Raw genomic sequence first — 17348 nt, forward strand, 5'->3', positions numbered from 1 at the left:
ATAATAGTCTGTATGAGGCCTTATCCTAGATAAAGCCCGAACGCCGCAACGCGATACCGACATATTTATCAAAGAGCTGGCTACCACTGTCATTCGACCTACGCTATCACTGTCGACCTACGACTAAACTCAGCGGAAGAGATCGTTTTATATCTCTTCAACCTGTAGCTTGTATTAGTTTTGAGTCGTGTGAGTTTGTTATAACATCAAGATTTTGATACAAAAATTAAAAATATTTATGTTAGTTCGTCTAAGGCCCAATTTTTGCCAAAAATCTTGTGTAAATATTATAATTTTTGGTTAACGTATTCACTGCTGAGCTATCCGCGTAGTGCTAGGTAGTGTAATGTTAAACTTGACATATATAGTCGGTCAAGCAAATCTTGCAGTAGAAAAAGGCGGCAAATTTAAAAAATGTAGGAGCGAAGGGATATCGTACCATAGAAATTTATTGCTTGATTTGCTGAGTTGGTCACAACTTTATAATTGTTGTTTGTAAGTCAATTTTGAGACCAGTCATTTTGAAATTAAAATGACAGATCAAAAATTTTCCTACTTTTTAAGTGGCAGGTAATAAATAATTTGCGGTTTTCATTTTCACGTAATACTAATTGCCCGTCGCTTATATACTTAAGCCTCGTCGAGCAAAGATATACCTACCTAAATACGTTTATACCGGTAACCGAAATGCACGAAAACGTATAAATGAATGAGCCATTGTTCTAAACTGAACAGGTAAATAAAATGTATCTTGTGTTTTGTGCAAAAATTAAATTAATTCGTTTTTTTTGTAGGCATTTCTACATTGGCCATGTTTTAAATGAATTGCGTGGAAGAGAATGTGTAGTTAAACTAGTTGTGTAGGTAGATTATTGAGTGCTATAAAGTTTAAATATTTAGGTGATATTATTCTCCAAAATTGTTACCCTAGCCAGCTTGGAGCATAATAGAGGTATAATTATTTTTATAACATATTTTATAAGGTTTATAAAATGAATACCTACTGGTAAACGCCATGCCGTAAGTGCGCGCCATGATAGGAAATGAGCCTTAAAATTCGTTGTAACTTTAAAATTGCCTCATTTCGCATGAAGAAAGCGGACAATGAAAAGAAAACTTGGGTTCTCACGACACATAGATTACCTCTAATGTTCTCCTTTGTCCACAATGTATGAGAATTTCTCGTAAACTTTTATGTCCACTCATTTCAGTTATAGTCCAATTTCAATTTAATGCTGCGTTTTACGACTGATCCACGTAAAACCTCAAACTTATTTCACTAACTTTGTTCATTATTTTCAAGTATCTTTTCTAAATTCTGAATAACCATTTCACCCAAAAGAGGTTCAAAAGAGGAATAATACCAAAGTAACGCTTCTGCAGGTTTGACACGGGCGATGTCACTGTTGTTGTATTGTCAGATGATGACGCCACAAACGTTTAACTTACCTATATTCATCGACGATTATCAAACTGCCCTTTAAGATTTTAATATTCATGTCTACTAAAATATACCTAAGTATAAGAAAATCTCATAGCTGGAAATACCTCGGGAATACCAATAAAATTTAACGTTATAAAATCAAATCCAGTCACCTAGCAAGCTGTTAAATTTCATAACACTTTTCTGGTTGAGCGAAGTAAAATCGCTCGCGTGTCAGGATAATGGTTTCCTGGCTTAAATTTGTGTGAGTAAGTGCACTTTACATAAGTGCGAATGAATGGAATCAACAGAATATTTCATGGCGGGGCAACTTGCTGCAAACTTTGCCAAGTTTGGCCTGGATTTGCTCGGCTATTGTAGCTCACCTGATTGATAATTTATTACTGCACTTTGTGGTCTAAATTCGCTTTATTACTTTACCGGAACATTAAAATTTCTTATGGCCTTATACTCATTTTACCGTCTTCAAAATACCTACGGTTAAGTACTCTTTGCTGAAATTGGTTCTTAGAAAAGAGCTGGCTGAAGTTCGTCCCTCGCGCGTTAAGTAGTTGTCACTGTTGTCAGTCTTAAATTCTCAAATAGTTTTATGAACATTAAAATTAATCCTCATTTCTTTTCGAAGTTTGATTATCTGTGCGTCAAACTTGACATCAAACATGGAGACTATATAAAGGAGCCAAATTGAGCCAAATCTCTATGTATGAAAAGTGTCCATCAAAAAACAGTAATTAGGCGGCGCCACCATACACCGAAATACTACCAAAAACAACCTACGTAATTTGGTCGGGTTATTTGTTGGTTCATGTTATACTCATGTCCCAGAGCCTAACTAGCGCCACCGGAGAAATTAGGAACTATTATTTAAAGCTGAAAGCGGTCACTTTTGCAACAATAGGGTATTTGACTACCAGTCAAATCAGTTTCTTTTTTTGAACTGTCAAAACGATTTTGCTACTATGGAATTTATATGAAACACAAGCATGTGACGTCACAATCAAATTACCTACTCTTTATAGTTATAAACGGGTTTTAAAATAGAAATAGTGTCTAAAAAAACTGCTGTCTACGTTTCTCTATTATTCTTCTGGTGCTTTATTTCATGCATGGTGTAAAATAATTTATTTTAAATATAGTCAAATACCCTATTCTGCCATAAGAGATTGGCATCCTTTCTATACCATCCATAATAATAGTATATGCTTGACATACAAGTAGTAAGCCACTGTTGTACCTATACCTCCCTCAAAAGCAAACTTAAAAAAAATTGCATGACTTTCTATTTGCTACGCTATGCCAAATATAAGCTCATTTTCAAGTTTATTTATTTTGCTTATAAACGGTTCGAAATCACGCACCATAATTTTGTAATTAAATTATATCGATAATCGATACTTTAGTTCCGATATTTCTTGTTGGAAATTGCCCGATACATTATCAATCTGTTTGCGCGGCGGGTCGCAACACGAACTCGTTAATATACGTCGGGACATCGGCAAAATATTGCGGGCCCATGCTGTAATATAATGTATCTTCAACAATATTTTGATATTTATTGTTATATTGCAGGATAGGTTAGACTAGTGGAAACTAACGGGAATCACGTGAATAACCTCAAATTCAACACGAATCGAAATGTGATATAGCTCCATCTTGCGTTTATCTTACACGTTCAGTAATCGGCACCATGGGCATATTACCTCGCAATGCCCACCAAACAAAACATTTGCTAGGGAAATTTGAATCTTATGGTAAATTGTGTTGGATTCCTTTTGCTTGAAATAAATGACGAAAAAACGAAATGCTCATTCATTCGTTTTATGAAAAGTTGAAGCAGCAGGCTGGCGTGTTTTCAGCTCGTCGCGTTTAGCGTCGAGGTCAACTTTACGTTGCTCCTCGAAATCGCGCACTTTACACAAGGCACCAACCTGCGCCACTCAAGACGCTATGCTGCCAAACCTATCCACTGAGAGGGCTCGATGTTGAATCTTTTCATGTGTCGCTTATGAACATTTTTGTATTCGAAGAGTTGTCCGTCAAGCTTCCGCTTTCCCTCCTCTAGTTCAGAATAAAAGATGCGCTTCGCCATTATCTCTGTTCGGCATAAGTGATACGTGACCGCATCACCGAAGCTGCCGACGCATTATATAAGCCTATATTCCACCGACCTTGGCTCGTCGCAGAATTTCGGTATTTCGCACTCGGTCAGACTATCTGATGTTCATGATCTTACGCAAGCATTTGAGGTGGAACCGGAATAAGGTACGAATGTGATGACGGTATACACGCACCGCGTCTTGGAAGAGTATAAAAGATTTGGCGGCACGATCTTCATATAAATATAAATGTTGGTAGCCAGTTTTAGGTCGTGCGAGCAAACCTTGGAACACAGTTTCCCAAACGCTGCAGCTGCAGCACCAATCCTGCTGTTTTTCTCAGCGTGAAGGTCACACTTCGATGTTATAGTGCTCCTCAGATACCGGAATTTGTCGACCTGCTTCAGCACGTCCTCACCTGTAGCAGTACTGCTACAGGTGAGGCTACGGAGCTATATGGTTGGTTGGTAGGCGGGCTGCTATATGGTTAGTATTCCCATACCAACCATTAATCGATGCTAAATCGTTTTTCCTCACCATGCGATAAACCACGCTCCAAACTTGTTTTCAAACAAACAATAAGAAAACAAATTTCCTTACTAACTGACTAGTTAAGTTTCCAACCTCGTGGCAATTGTAATTAAGAACATAAATAATAAGTAATTATGCAAATATATAGTCCCCCCTAGTTAGAGCCGACAAGTTTGAAGGTATCCGAGAGGTTTGATTGGAATCGTCTTCACTTTCTGAATCGGTAACGATCTTCGATGAAGGCGTTTAATATGGACACGTTATACGAGTATTTTTTTAACCATACGTTATACAAGTACTTCAAAAACTGCTAAATAAAATAAATTATATAAGAATTTCAACAACTACATTAGGTGCCTAATTGAATAACGTCGGCTAGACACACGGCGACACTCACTACAGCGTCGAGAGTTAATAGGAAATAAAAAGCAGTAAGTAGGTATAAGCGAACAATTATAAACTTTATTTACTGTAGACAAAACAAACTTTTATTTTTTATTATTTGGCTAAAGCGATGTAATTTACTTGTCTAACTTTTAAGTACCTAGTACCTACGAGTAGTTTAATGTCTGTCAACCTAATCCTGTAAATTTAGTCTCAATATTATTAGATTAGAATTTTTATCACTGCGTATCCAACATGATTCGTACCTCTTTGATCCCGTCCACAAAGTTCAACTGAACATAATAATGAACCAAGGCAGTCGGTGTCCGTCTTTAAATTCTAAGACTTTTGCTCTCAAACTTTGTCCCGCTTTCCATTTGACATTCAAGCGGTTTAATTGTTCCCAAGCTTTGAGTTTCTTTCAAAAATTATCTTTTCTACTTGTCCGCTCGAAAGTCCATGAAAGTTCCAATTGTAAAAAGAAGTTAAATGTAAATCGCGAGACGCGTCCTAGTGGTTTGAAATATGAAAATAGTTTCGTTGGTACCTAATTTGCTGCAGCGCGCTTTTGTTATTTTATTCAAGTTACCCCTCCCTGTTAGTCCATTATCAGAACGAGGATAATTTCGCGAGCGGACAAAGAAAAATGAAAAAAGTCACCTTAATTAGGATGTCAGCTGAGCAAATAATAATCCCAGTGTGGCTCATTTCGTATGCGGGCCTCGGCTTGCGGCCAAAAATTTATCTTCGCATTTTTAGAAAACGCAATTACAGGAATATTTACTTAATGTCGGCCCGCTCTGCCTACATGGAAACGTGTCTGACAGCATTTTAATTTGGCAGCGTGTGCACCTGCAAACTTATTAAAACTACCTAATACCTACAACTAACAAACTGGAACTCGTTTTCACACTTGCACAAAAATTGAGATATTTTACCGCGTAAACATGGAAACTTTGATATTATAAAATATAAACGATAGAAAGTAGATGCAATTCGGAATTGAATTCAAAATATATGCAGCCAGAGTTTCTCTTTGCAATTTTGTCCACACAATTCTCAATTAGGGCTTGAACTTCGTTAAATGTAATTAAATCCGTATGCCAAGGGACCCAATACAATGTTTGTGGGTACGAGATTACTTAGTGGGTTTATTTGAGGTGCAAATAAATTAAGCGATTTTATTGGTGAGCGCGCGGAGGGTTTTCCCAGGAGATCGATTGTCAGTGTTCAGCTTCCCTTATAACTTGAAACCCACAACATATGGGTATATTAAATAAAACTAACTCTTATGTAACATACTACTTGAACTCGACTGTAATAAATTGTCTGCTTGTTTAATAAAACTTTAACATGTTGCAACAACAAAGGTAATCCAATAAGAAAAGCAGAGCAGATCGTTCCTTTAGACTGTTCCTTCTGACTAAAATAAGGAGGACATTTAGGTATTTTTTGCTTCCAAATGGAAAATGCCTTATTCCGCTAATCAGATGGCCATCATATTCAAAAACATCAACTGTACCGCACTGCGGCCTCATTCTTAAAAAGCAACATGAGTCTATGATGCTCGTGCGGTTCTTTCGGATCGAATGGCATTACGGGTAGGTAAATGTATCCTCATTCATATACGCGTGTTCACCTAACACAAACTGCACACTTCTTTTGGATCAATAGCAAAGCTCATTTTGTTTTATTCCACCACCCTAAGGGAACGCCTGAACCCTTTCAAGGGCTTTCTGTTTACCCACTTTCACTAGATAGTGTACCTATAAAGACGAAGAACGTGCGCAATTATAGTGGTTGAAACCAGTACAAATAAATTGGAAGTGATCTCCTACGAAAGGCTTTATTGCTATCATTTAAACTACTTAGAAATAATGATAATGATTGTTTGTCCTCAAATAGCCGCAGTTTTCTGAAAATCTCGCGAATTTAAATTGCTACTTTGAATGAAAATGTCTCTAGAAGAGATTCTGAGGATTTGCTTCAGTGGTTTCGGAAAAGACTTAGGTGGACCATTTCTACTTTCCAACAGCCACTTCGCAGCAACAAACAAGTTGAAAGCGTTACCGTAAACACGTTTCTACGAGATAAGTTGCTAACGTTCAGTTTATTTAATTGTTTAATTAAATACATGGAAAGGTATACAGATCAATCAACCACAAACCTCGAAGGGATATTTATGTCGTTGTCAAGCACTTTGTCTTTAATATATGACATCTATTTCAGTTTATAATGGGTTGAGTTACTTTACCTTTAAAAACCACACATTTTAGTACTTAGACAAAACAACGCAACACAGTGGTTATGGATGGTATAGAAAGGATCGCAATCTCTTATGGCAGAATTGTTGTAAAAGTGACCGCGTTAAGCTTTAAATAATAGTTCCTAATCTCTCCGGTGGCGCTAGTTAGGCTCTGGGACATGAGTATAACATGAACCATATAATGCAACAAATAACCCGACCAAATTACGTAAGTGGGTTTTGGTAGTATTTCGGTGTATGGTGGCGCCGCCTAATTACTGTTTTTTGATGGACACTTTTCATACATAGAGATTTGGCTCCTTTATACAGTCTCCATGACAGTGGTGAAGGTTTCAAATGTCACAATATGCCAATCGTATCCTGTCATCTACAACCTGACACTAAAATGTCTGAAAAAGGAAAATGCTTCTTTACATTCACAGGAAAATAGATAATGACTAATGAGTAAAGTAAAAAAACCGGCCAAGTGCGAGGCGAACTCGCGCACGAAGGGTTCCGTACCATTACGCAAAAAAACGGCAAAAAATCACGTTTATTGTATGGGAGCCCCACAAATATTTATTTTATTCTGTTTTTAGTCTTTGTTGTTATAGCGGCAACAGAAATACATCATGCATCTGTGAAAATGTCAACTGTCTAGCTAGTTCATGAGATACAGCGGTGACGTGGTGACAGACGGACAGCCAAACAGACATACGGACGGACAGCGGAGTCTTAGTAATTCCGCCCGGTCCGGTTTTTAGTTTTACTCTTTGAGTACGGAATCCTAAAAAAGGTACTGTGGCTTTTAGGCGCTGTCTATAAACAGATATCCAAGTATTTATTACGGGTAGGTACCCTTTGAGACCGAAACTTGAAACAGGGCTTTAGCCTTTAGGCCAAATGAAAATGTGTCAACGAAAGAGAATGTGTTTATCCTATTATAATGAAGGTGAATGTTAGGAAATGTAACATCCTTTCCACCAGTTGCCCACTTTGTCCCAGATATCCCTATAACCATCTGCCTACAGCGTTTGGTAGTCGAATATAATAGTCATAGTCTTAAAAGTAATTATGAATTTTTTTAACATAATAACCCGTTTGTATTGCTCCTAATGTATTCTTAAATCCAAGAAACGAAACTTTTCAGCCCGGCAACATCGGGTTCCTAGGAGCGTAGGAACCCCACTACAAGATCAGAAGTCAAACTGCGGTGCCCTATTTTTGCAAACGAACATCTCATTGGAGCCTGCTCTAAAATGACCTCTGTTAGAAATAAAATTTGGAATAAGTATTTTATTAACTGGTTCGATCAAATCCTTTTATTCTTCTTCTTCCATCTCGTCAGCCAGAATGTTGTAAAACATTCTACTAACATTTTTAGTAAATTAACTATTTAGTATATTAACTACGTTTATAGAATATCACATTAGCTTATTTTCTCCTGACTTCTAGATACTCTGACACGTTTTGAAATAATTCAAGATAACATGCCACATACAAAATACTTCATTAAAATTAAAAATCTCAAAACAAGCAACCAGCTGCCGCTTAAGCTTTCATAAAAGCTTTATAGTGGAGAAACCACCCGAAAATTTCCATGTGAGAGCGAGATCTCAAGCCGAGCCGTTCACTTGAGCACATAAAATATGGTAGCACAGAAAAGTGACTTCATATAAGTATATAGATACAATGTGATTGAACGGAACCAAGTCGTGATAAGTATTATAAAATGCTTTTTACACTACCTTATAAAGACCCTTAGAAAGAAGACGAGACCCTTAGAGACAACTTAGAAAGTTAATTCAAAACTCACATTGTGACATTAAAATGAATAGATATACAATGTATTGGCGCGTACCTGTCATTTAGGTACGGTCAAGTACGAGCGAAATTTAAATATCATTTTGATGTCACTTATATTAAGTTTGAATGCGCCTCTAGGACGCCTTAATACATGAAGATATCTCCAAATGGCGCGCGGCCACTCTATACTTGGGGGTGTAATTTACGATTATGTAAATGTGTCCAAAGCAAAGTAAAAAGGTCGACGTTAGCCACTTACAGTATTGATACCTAAGATATTATGAGATATCTTGATATTCAGACATGCTAGAGTTAGGCCAAGCTAACTCTGCATGGCATTTGCAATGAAAAAGTGATGCAATGTCATCATTAATAAATATGTAATTGCTTTAAAAAAAACCTGCAAGTTAAACGTCTGCACTAAAGCCGTCTGTGTACCGTGGATTCGCGATAATAAAAGTTCTCGTAGGTTTTTCGGCGTTTATGGCGGCGGCGGCATAAATGTGTAAACAGCGTTTCGGCAGTAAATTCTTTTGACATGGTAATCTGTTAGGCAGGGTGTTGTCCGAGGGTGTTTTACACTGCTCGAAGTTTTTGAACGTACGGTAACAGAATTCGTTTTAGGCCGGCGCAACGTGTTAAAAAAAACTGGTTTGTAGTTGAAATTGCTGAAAACCTGCCAACGAGATGAAAGTTGAGTAGTTAACCTTTTGAACGCTTTTCCTCAAGCGTCAAGACGTGGCCTGGCCTACTGCTGACTGTGGCTAGTGAATATCTTTTTTTTTACTATGTTCTTTTAATGTATGTCTACCTATTGTCTGTGTGTTCATGAATAAAAACTATTCTATTATAATCAAATATAAACCTTATCTGTCAGCAGGACAATTGCTTTGACAGCGTCCGCCATGATGACCACTTTAGTGGTCGCTAGCGTGGCAGGCACGACAGCACACGACCTATTCAGTGGCTCTTGGCGTCCAAAAGGTTAATACGTTAATACAAAAAGGGGTTGGTAAGTAAGGTGCTGTACGAGAAGAGGTAAGGAATAAACAAAAAAGGTAATGAACTTTCTGAGAAATGTGAAGAAGTAATATGATTCTCATTAGGTACATATTTCATCTACTATTATACCTCAGAACAGTCAGAACACGTGACTCCTTTTCCAATAAGGAAAGCGAAAAGTCACGTTGGAAGGGCCTCTAACTAACGCCGTATTTACTTATTATATTTGACGAGTAGATAGGCGCAGTTCAGAGCGGACAATTAAGTAGTAGCTATAAATAGGTACATATATTAGAAATAATAGAAAACTTGATATTAGAAAAAGCGTCTGCATTCCGGTTCTTAACTTTTATGGAAAGCATGGCGCAGCTGTAGATGTACATCTCACTGCCAAGTCGATACGAGCTTAGTGTGGTCTAGTAAGTAATCCTCAAATAGGTCGATAGTATTTTATTGTACATATGGTGCTTCATTACCGCACTAGTGCGATAATAGACACATTATGGTAAGGCTCATTTGCGCGACGGCGGAAAACGTAATACTTAGTACATTACGATTGTTATTCGATGTTGCGAATTACCTATTCGCTCGCACATGTATCGTGTAACGTTTTACAGTACATATTGGCCCTTCAAATTTTCGACATAGTTACGTAATGTGCTAATTATCGCACTAGTGCGGTAAAGTAGCACCATGTATTGTAAACTCTGTTTCTAAATCCCAGCTGTTTCAAAGACAGATTAAAGATTGAATTTAAGAAACCGGGTAAGTGCGAGTCGTACTCGCCCACCGAGGGTTCCGTACTTTTTAGTATTTGTTGTTATAGCGGCAACAGAAATACAGTCCTCATCTGTGAAAATTTCAACCGTGTAACCATCACGGTTCATGAGATAGAGAGACTGTAGTCTGGTGACAGACAGACAGACAAAAATAGGGTCCCGTTTTTACCCTTTGGATACGAAATCCTAAAAAAGTAGTGTTTGCAACTTTCCGTAAGGTCAAAGAGAAAATATAGGATACTGTCATAGTAAATTAAGTAGTCACAGTAAATTTACTGGTATCGACACACGATTAAAACTAAAAATATCAAAAATTTCACTGATGTGTTAAAATTGTTAAATAACGAATGAAACCGTCAACGAGCCGAGAATAGGCCAAAGGATAATATTGGTGGCGCCATCTGTGCGAGAATCAAATTTTCTTAATTTCCGAGGCACGTTTTTCCTTAGACTATTCATTTTATACGGTGTTAAAAAAATAGGTCTGGTAAGGTGTAAACAAAGGAACCGCAAGATAAAGAATTGAATTTAGCGCCATCTGTGAATGTAGCATCAAACTTTTTAATAACCTTCGAATACGTTAGTACCGCAACATGTTAGAGCGCAGTAAGAGATGTCGCTTTTACTAAATAGAATTTTTTTACCCTTCCATTCTACCGTATCGAATAGATTTATTTTCTTTTTTTATTTAGAGCACGACGCTATATTTTGTTGTTTTATTTCATTTGACGTATGTATTTCTTAAATTTGGTAGAAAAAATCTACTGGAACCGGAGGAACGGAACGCAATTCTGTTTTAGGCTTGCCACAGACGTTCGGTTTCCTGATCAGGAATCCGAATTGGGAATACAGAATCGGAAACCTGAATGCATGTTTACAAAATGTTCGACCAGGCGCACAAGTTCTGTATTTTTCAGAACGGGAAAAATACCTGACCTTCGTTCCGAAGTCCAACCGCGCGTTCGGGTGGTTAGAACGGAAAAACCGAATGAAGTCATCCCGGACCCGAATGCAGTGCCTACGTATATTTTGTTTGACTCGCCGCACACGACGAAATTTTTCACTCGGTTTCCGTACGGAATAACAGGTGTGAACGGGACGTCGCTATACACATGCATAGTGCTGTCTCGCTTGCACCTGTCATTCCGTACGAAAATCGAACGAAAATTTCGTATGTTTGCGCTAAACTAAAGGTTAAAATCCTAACGCAAATTTATAATCGAATGGGTGCGCTATGCTTACGGAATTCCTAATCTGTATTCCCAATTCGGATTCCTGATCAGGAACGTCTGTGGCCACCTTAGTATGGCATGACGCAAACATTGGAAACAATGAAAACTGACTGATTTTTTTGACAGCAGGAGTTGCTTGTCATCGCCGCCGAAGCCGAATATAATTTGTAATTATTTGCAGTATTTTAATTTACAAGTCGACAATATTTCAACTATAATAATTTTACGCATTTAAAGAGTCTTATACAAAAGACCTGCAGACCGTGATCAACAATGAGTTCTATTGGAACTGGAGTAAGTCTGTCTTTAGGTTATACTAAACGTAAAATTTAAAAATTACTGAGAATATAAAAACATAACGCTTATGGATTTTAATGTCTTTCTGAAATACATTTTATATTCATGTGTACTTTTTTCTATACTGTAAGAGTGGGATTTGTATTTATACAAATTGTGCTTATTCATGTTGTACATACATTGTACATATACTAAAACTTGATTCATAATTTCAGTATGATCTGTCCGCCTCACAATTCTCGCCGGACGGCAGAGTATTTCAAGTAGAATACGCAGCGAAAGCCGTCGAGAACTCTGGTACAGTGATCGGTCTCAGAGGAAAGGATGGAGTAGTGTTTGCGGTTGAAAAGCTAGTTACTTCAAAGTTGTATGAACCGGGCGCGAACAAGAGGATCTTCCATGCGGATCAACATGTGGGAATTGTAAGTATTTAGATTTTTTAAACCAATATTAATAAGAAATTTGCATGAATGGATCAAACATGTGTAATTGACAATAAGCAACGCCAGATAGGTGAAAATAATAGCACTTTTTTGTCATATGTAATACCACGAACAGTCAAAATTTCAATCATGTATAGAAAAGTATATGATGCTATGACAGCCAAAATACAACTTTCAGCAAACAGGAAATACTACTTAGAAATTTGTATTCATTTTGCTAGAGTGAATACTCTTTTATCTTTGCTAAGAGCATATATATTTATACTCCAACCTCTCTATGACCAGATTTCTATGGAAGTTTGTTTAAGCTTCAGGAGTCAATACTCAATAGAAGCATTCCATGGGCTGTCCCGTACATACGCATTTTATTTCATGTATTACAACTTTTTAATCAGCGTTTAAAGCAGAAGGTTATTTTTATGTGCATATTTCTGAACATTTGTCACAGAAACACAAACTCCTATACCTAAAAATCTTCAGAAAATTCGCGTTTGTACGGGACAATGGTAGACAATTTCATGGATTTTTATTGGACTTTTTTTGATATTACTAATAGTTCGTCAGATGTCCAGTCCAGACCACTTAAGAAACCATCATAAAACTGTATAAAAAATGTATGTCCACATACCTTACGCAGAAGGTGCCTATAACACTAATTAATACTGACATCTTGTTCATTACACATTTCAGGCTGTGTCAGGGCTCATTTCCGACGCCAGACAAATTGTTGAGACTGCTCGCAGCGAAGCTTCCAGCTACAGGAACCAGTATGGTATGCCGGTGCCTCTCAAGTACTTGAATGAGCGAGTGTCCATGTACATGCATGCATACACACTGTACAGCGCTGTTCGCCCATATGGATGCTCCATTGTGATGGGAACTTGGTCGGAACATAACGGGCCTGAGATGTACATGCTTGACCCTAGTGGAGTGTCTTTTGTAAGTACAAATATTTTGTATAATGAACTATAGACTAACAGTAAATAATATGCACTGTTAATCAGAATCTGGATGTATAAGGTGCAACTAGGGAACAAATCCAATTATTTTATGAAAATATTTTGATTTGTGTTTTTAAGTAGTTACACTACTATATATAAATTATAAACCGAAATAAATATCATACACTAAAGAAAAAATGACCAAGCCCACCGGTGGCCGAGGCGGGAATCGAAACCGCATCTTCAGCTTACGCGGCTAACCTCTGACCACTAGACCACCCGACCACGGTGTTACCTGTCCCAACTTGTCAACTTGTGGACTTGGTAATTTTTAGGGTTCTGTACCCAAAGGGTAAAAACGGGACCCTATTACTAAGACTCCTCTGTCTGTCTGTCTGTCACCAGGCTGTATCTTATGAACCGTGATAGCTAGACAGTTGAAATTTACACAGATAATTTATTTCTGTTGCTGCTATAAGAACAAATACTAAAAAGTATGGAACCCTCGGTGGGCGAGTCCGACTCGCATTTGTCCGGTTTTTTCTTCAGTGTATTTCAGTTTATATATATATATTATATATAATCATTTTTTTTGTTACTGGTTGCGATGGTACTGTCTCCTGAGTCACTGTAAACAGTGGGTTTATAGCATTCAAATTAAACAATCATGCATTTTTGTGGTAATTATAAGCCCTTTTCATAACAGGTAATTTTTGAAACAAAAATAAATTAATGTAGAATGTGACAACAGTCTCTTTGTATTTTTTTTTTCGTTCTAGTCATACTTCGGGTGTGCAGTGGGAAAAGCAAAGCAGGCGGCAAAAACTGAAATTGAGAAGCTCAAGTTAGCGGATTTGACAGTTAAAGAACTTGTCAAAGAGGCAGCTAGGATGTAAGTATTTCAAGCTGTTTGATCGATTAGATATGGAAAGGGAAGGAATGGTAATATTTAAGGGACCTTCCAGGTATGTATTTAGTCAAATAAACGTAGTCAATATTAAAAAGTACATTGGAAGGGTTTGTTTCCGTACTTTAAGATCTTGCTTGCAGAAACTGTGGTGCAGGCCACAAGACTGAAGACAGAAAGATTCATTCTATACTCAACTTTAGTGTTGTCATTATACCCCTGGACGTCCCACACTTCAAAACAGAAACTACTACTATTCTATTCTAGGCAATATATGTATATAAAATATTCTTGGCAAGAATAGTGCCGACAACCCACCATGCAAAATAGTCTCAATCTTATGAGGCCGTAGTCGATTTTGAAGCAAAAATGTAAAATTGATAGATTTAGTCGTTGAAATTATACACGTTTTGTTACGTAATATCTAAATAACAAGTATTGATTTCTATTAGCACGTCTTCTCATCTTGCCTTTTAATAATGAGGTCGCGAGCGTGCGTCACCGGTAATGCATGAAGAGAAGGGGCAGTTTTTAAAAATTCATCAATAAATCATGGTGGTAAATTATACAAATTGATGTATGAGAATAGTTTCAACAAATGTTGTAGATTGTTTAAGTATCAAAATTACGTTGAAATTGTCGATTTTTAGAGAAATTGTCACTTGATTTGAAGTAATTTCTGGAGAAAATTGATTTCGTCTAACTTTCATTTACACTACTTCAAAGTCATAATAATAAAAATGTAGTCTGATAAACGTCAAGTACAGGATATGTGTAATACAAAATTACCATGTTTAGCCGTCCAAACTTTACGAAATTTACAAATAAGAGCGACAAAATCAGTGCTTTACGCGCGTTTACCTAAACGTCCATCAGAAAAGCAAACATTACTAATTTAGTGAGTCTGTTTTCAAAAAATTGATCTGATAAAAGGTAAGATAAGAAGACGTGCTAATAGAAACCAGTACTTGTTATTTCAATTAGGTAACAAAAGATGTAAAATTTCACGGACTAAATCTATCAATTTTACATGTTTGCGACTAAAATCGACACCGGCCTCTTATGACGTCGAGTTACAGTAACCAAGCCCGCAAGTACCTATAACCTATAAACTTCATTGAATTTAAAAAAAAAACATGTGTAATGTACACATGGCTGACTATGACTCAATCAACTCTTGTAAGCAATCCAGACATACATTATAGTTCTGCTTTGAGCCAAAATGATTTTAACTCATACTTTTAACTCTACTAGTTAGTCACTCTTGCATTGTAAGTGTTGATTCATTTTTGCGAATCGAGTAATACAACGCTCGGCAAACCAAGACCATTATTTATATTTCTCGCTCCAAGGTGGCTTAATTAGTACATTACGATACAAGTGCGAAAAACAGGAAATTCGCAACGAGTGGCGATAAATTAAAACACGACCGAAGGGAGTGTTTTTAAATCGACACGAGTTGCGAATTACCTATTCGCACATGTATCGTACAACGTTTTACAGTACATATGGCCCTTTAAATTTTCGACATAGTTACGTAATGTACTAATTATCGCACTAGTGCGGTAAGTTAGCACCACATGTACTGTAATAGTACATTACGATACAAGTGAGAAAAGTCGGCAATTAGCAACGAGTGGCAATAAATTAAATTAAATTAAAGGGGTGTGTAATTTTTATAGGGAACCAAAAGAGTAAAACTTTCACCTTTTAACTTTTCATGAGAATAAAACAATGTTTATGCATTTTTTATTTATTTAGGTGAAAATGGGGTGGAATTGTGTATGGCGGATCAATAAAACGCATATTGAATAAAAATAAGCTATCCAAATTACTATTTCGACGCAGGCGAAGTCGCGGGCAAAATCTAGTGTTTTAAAAATAATTGCGTGCAGCTAGAAAATTTGTAATAAGTAGATTTAAACCAAATAAATAAATGTGGACAACTACACAGTTAGAGTCCGTATACTGGCCCCCATTAGGCTATAATCGTAGTTATGCAGAAGACGACCAACTACATTTTTTTATCAATGCAGAAAGAGACCAAAGCCACTGAGTTAAGCTGCGTCTTACGTAAGCGAGCAACTCGCGAACGCGAAGCGAAGCGGCGCAGCGCGGCACGGCGGGCCCAAGGCGTTCGCGTTCTCAACGAGATCGCCCACGTAGGACACTTCTCTTATCTCTAGGTATCAAAGGATTAATTCACCCCGCACCGCAAACCATCGCTTCGCTTCGCGTTCGCGTGTTGTTCGCCTGCGTAGTACGCTGCGTTAGGGTGTGTCACTTTCTTCTTCGACCCAGCGTTTTCCCTGCCTAGCGCCAGGGTCCGCTTTCTTCTCCACTTTGCCCGGTCTTCGGCATCCTCGGGTGTGAGATTTCTTCTTGCATGACCAGCCAGCGCTTCTTAGGCCTACCGCGGTCGCGTGATCTAAGGCCTATAAGGGGTAGGGTGTATCACTTTGACAAAAATAAAAAACTTGGTCGCTTTCTACAGAACTACGGTCAATTCAACGTACGTTTACTCTTTCGGAAGTGAGTAAACATTGTCTCATACTTTTAATAATTTCATAATTTTTATACTAACTGAAAACTACTCTTTCCAGCATCTACCTCGTCCACGACGAGCTAAAAGACAAGCAGTTCGAGCTGGAGCTCTCATGGGTCAGCAAGGACACGAAGGGTAAACACGAACTGGTCCCTCGTGACATCGCCGCGGAGGCAGAGAACACCGCGAGGCAGGCGCTAGCCGATATTGAGGACTCGGACGAGGGAGACATGTAACGCGATTAGATTATACGTTTTTAATAATACCCTTGTTTTCATTTTACAACCTTAGCCTTCTGAATGTAGGTATATTGCTTAACTGAGACGGCATGAGAAGTGAAACTGGACCTTTCGGGTGCTCTCGGCTCCATTCGGCTTAGCGTTGCTACGAGCTACGAGGCCTACGAGCAATTATTAGGGTTGGCGCAACTTGACGTTCCTTTGTGTGCACAACCACAGATAAGATAATGACTTCAAATTTGACTAAACCCTAAATAGCCGGAAGAGATAGTGCCATACATTAGAAAGGGAGAACATGACTCTTCTCTAAATCGCTGTTAAACTTCGGTTTTGTATCTATACAAATTTTGCTGTCACTACGGTATTCGATAAAGTTCAATTCAATTCGATAAAATCCCGTATACGGTATACGGGAAAAATTAACGCCGTGTGAACCTGCCAGTCAGACTATTTAGAT

The 17348-nt window shown here is 37.7% G+C and overlaps 1 protein-coding gene and 1 long non-coding RNA gene across 2 annotated transcripts in view; both read left to right on the forward strand.

The window, feature by feature from the left end:
• LOC134748015 (uncharacterized) overlaps window positions 1–17348 on the forward strand; it is a 508661-nt gene that overhangs the window by 188799 nt on the left and 302514 nt on the right. The gene's annotated exons all lie outside the window — the stretch shown is intronic.
• On the forward strand, window positions 11653–16917 carry LOC134747998 (proteasome subunit alpha type-3). Its single transcript, XM_063682695.1, has 5 exons — window positions 11653–11813; window positions 12032–12238; window positions 12950–13198; window positions 13980–14092; window positions 16711–16917. The coding sequence occupies exons 1-5, from the start codon at window positions 11793–11795 to the stop codon at window positions 16886–16888; spliced, it is 768 nt and encodes a 255-aa protein (XP_063538765.1). The 5' UTR covers window positions 11653–11792; the 3' UTR covers window positions 16889–16917.

This window comes from Cydia strobilella, chromosome 15 (genome assembly GCF_947568885.1).
Source record: "Cydia strobilella chromosome 15, ilCydStro3.1, whole genome shotgun sequence".
NCBI lineage: Eukaryota > Metazoa > Arthropoda > Insecta > Lepidoptera > Tortricidae > Cydia > Cydia strobilella.

Excerpts from the sequence above, each read along its gene's own strand:
- LOC134747998 (XM_063682695.1), top strand. The coding sequence starts at position 11,793 with ATGAGTTCTATTGGAACTGGA. Across the intron at positions 12,239-12,949 it reads CGGATCAACATGTGGGAATT|GCTGTGTCAGGGCTCATTTC; the intron begins GTAAGTATTTAG and ends TACACATTTCAG. Across the intron at positions 13,199-13,979 it reads ACCCTAGTGGAGTGTCTTTT|TCATACTTCGGGTGTGCAGT; the intron begins GTAAGTACAAAT and ends TTTTCGTTCTAG.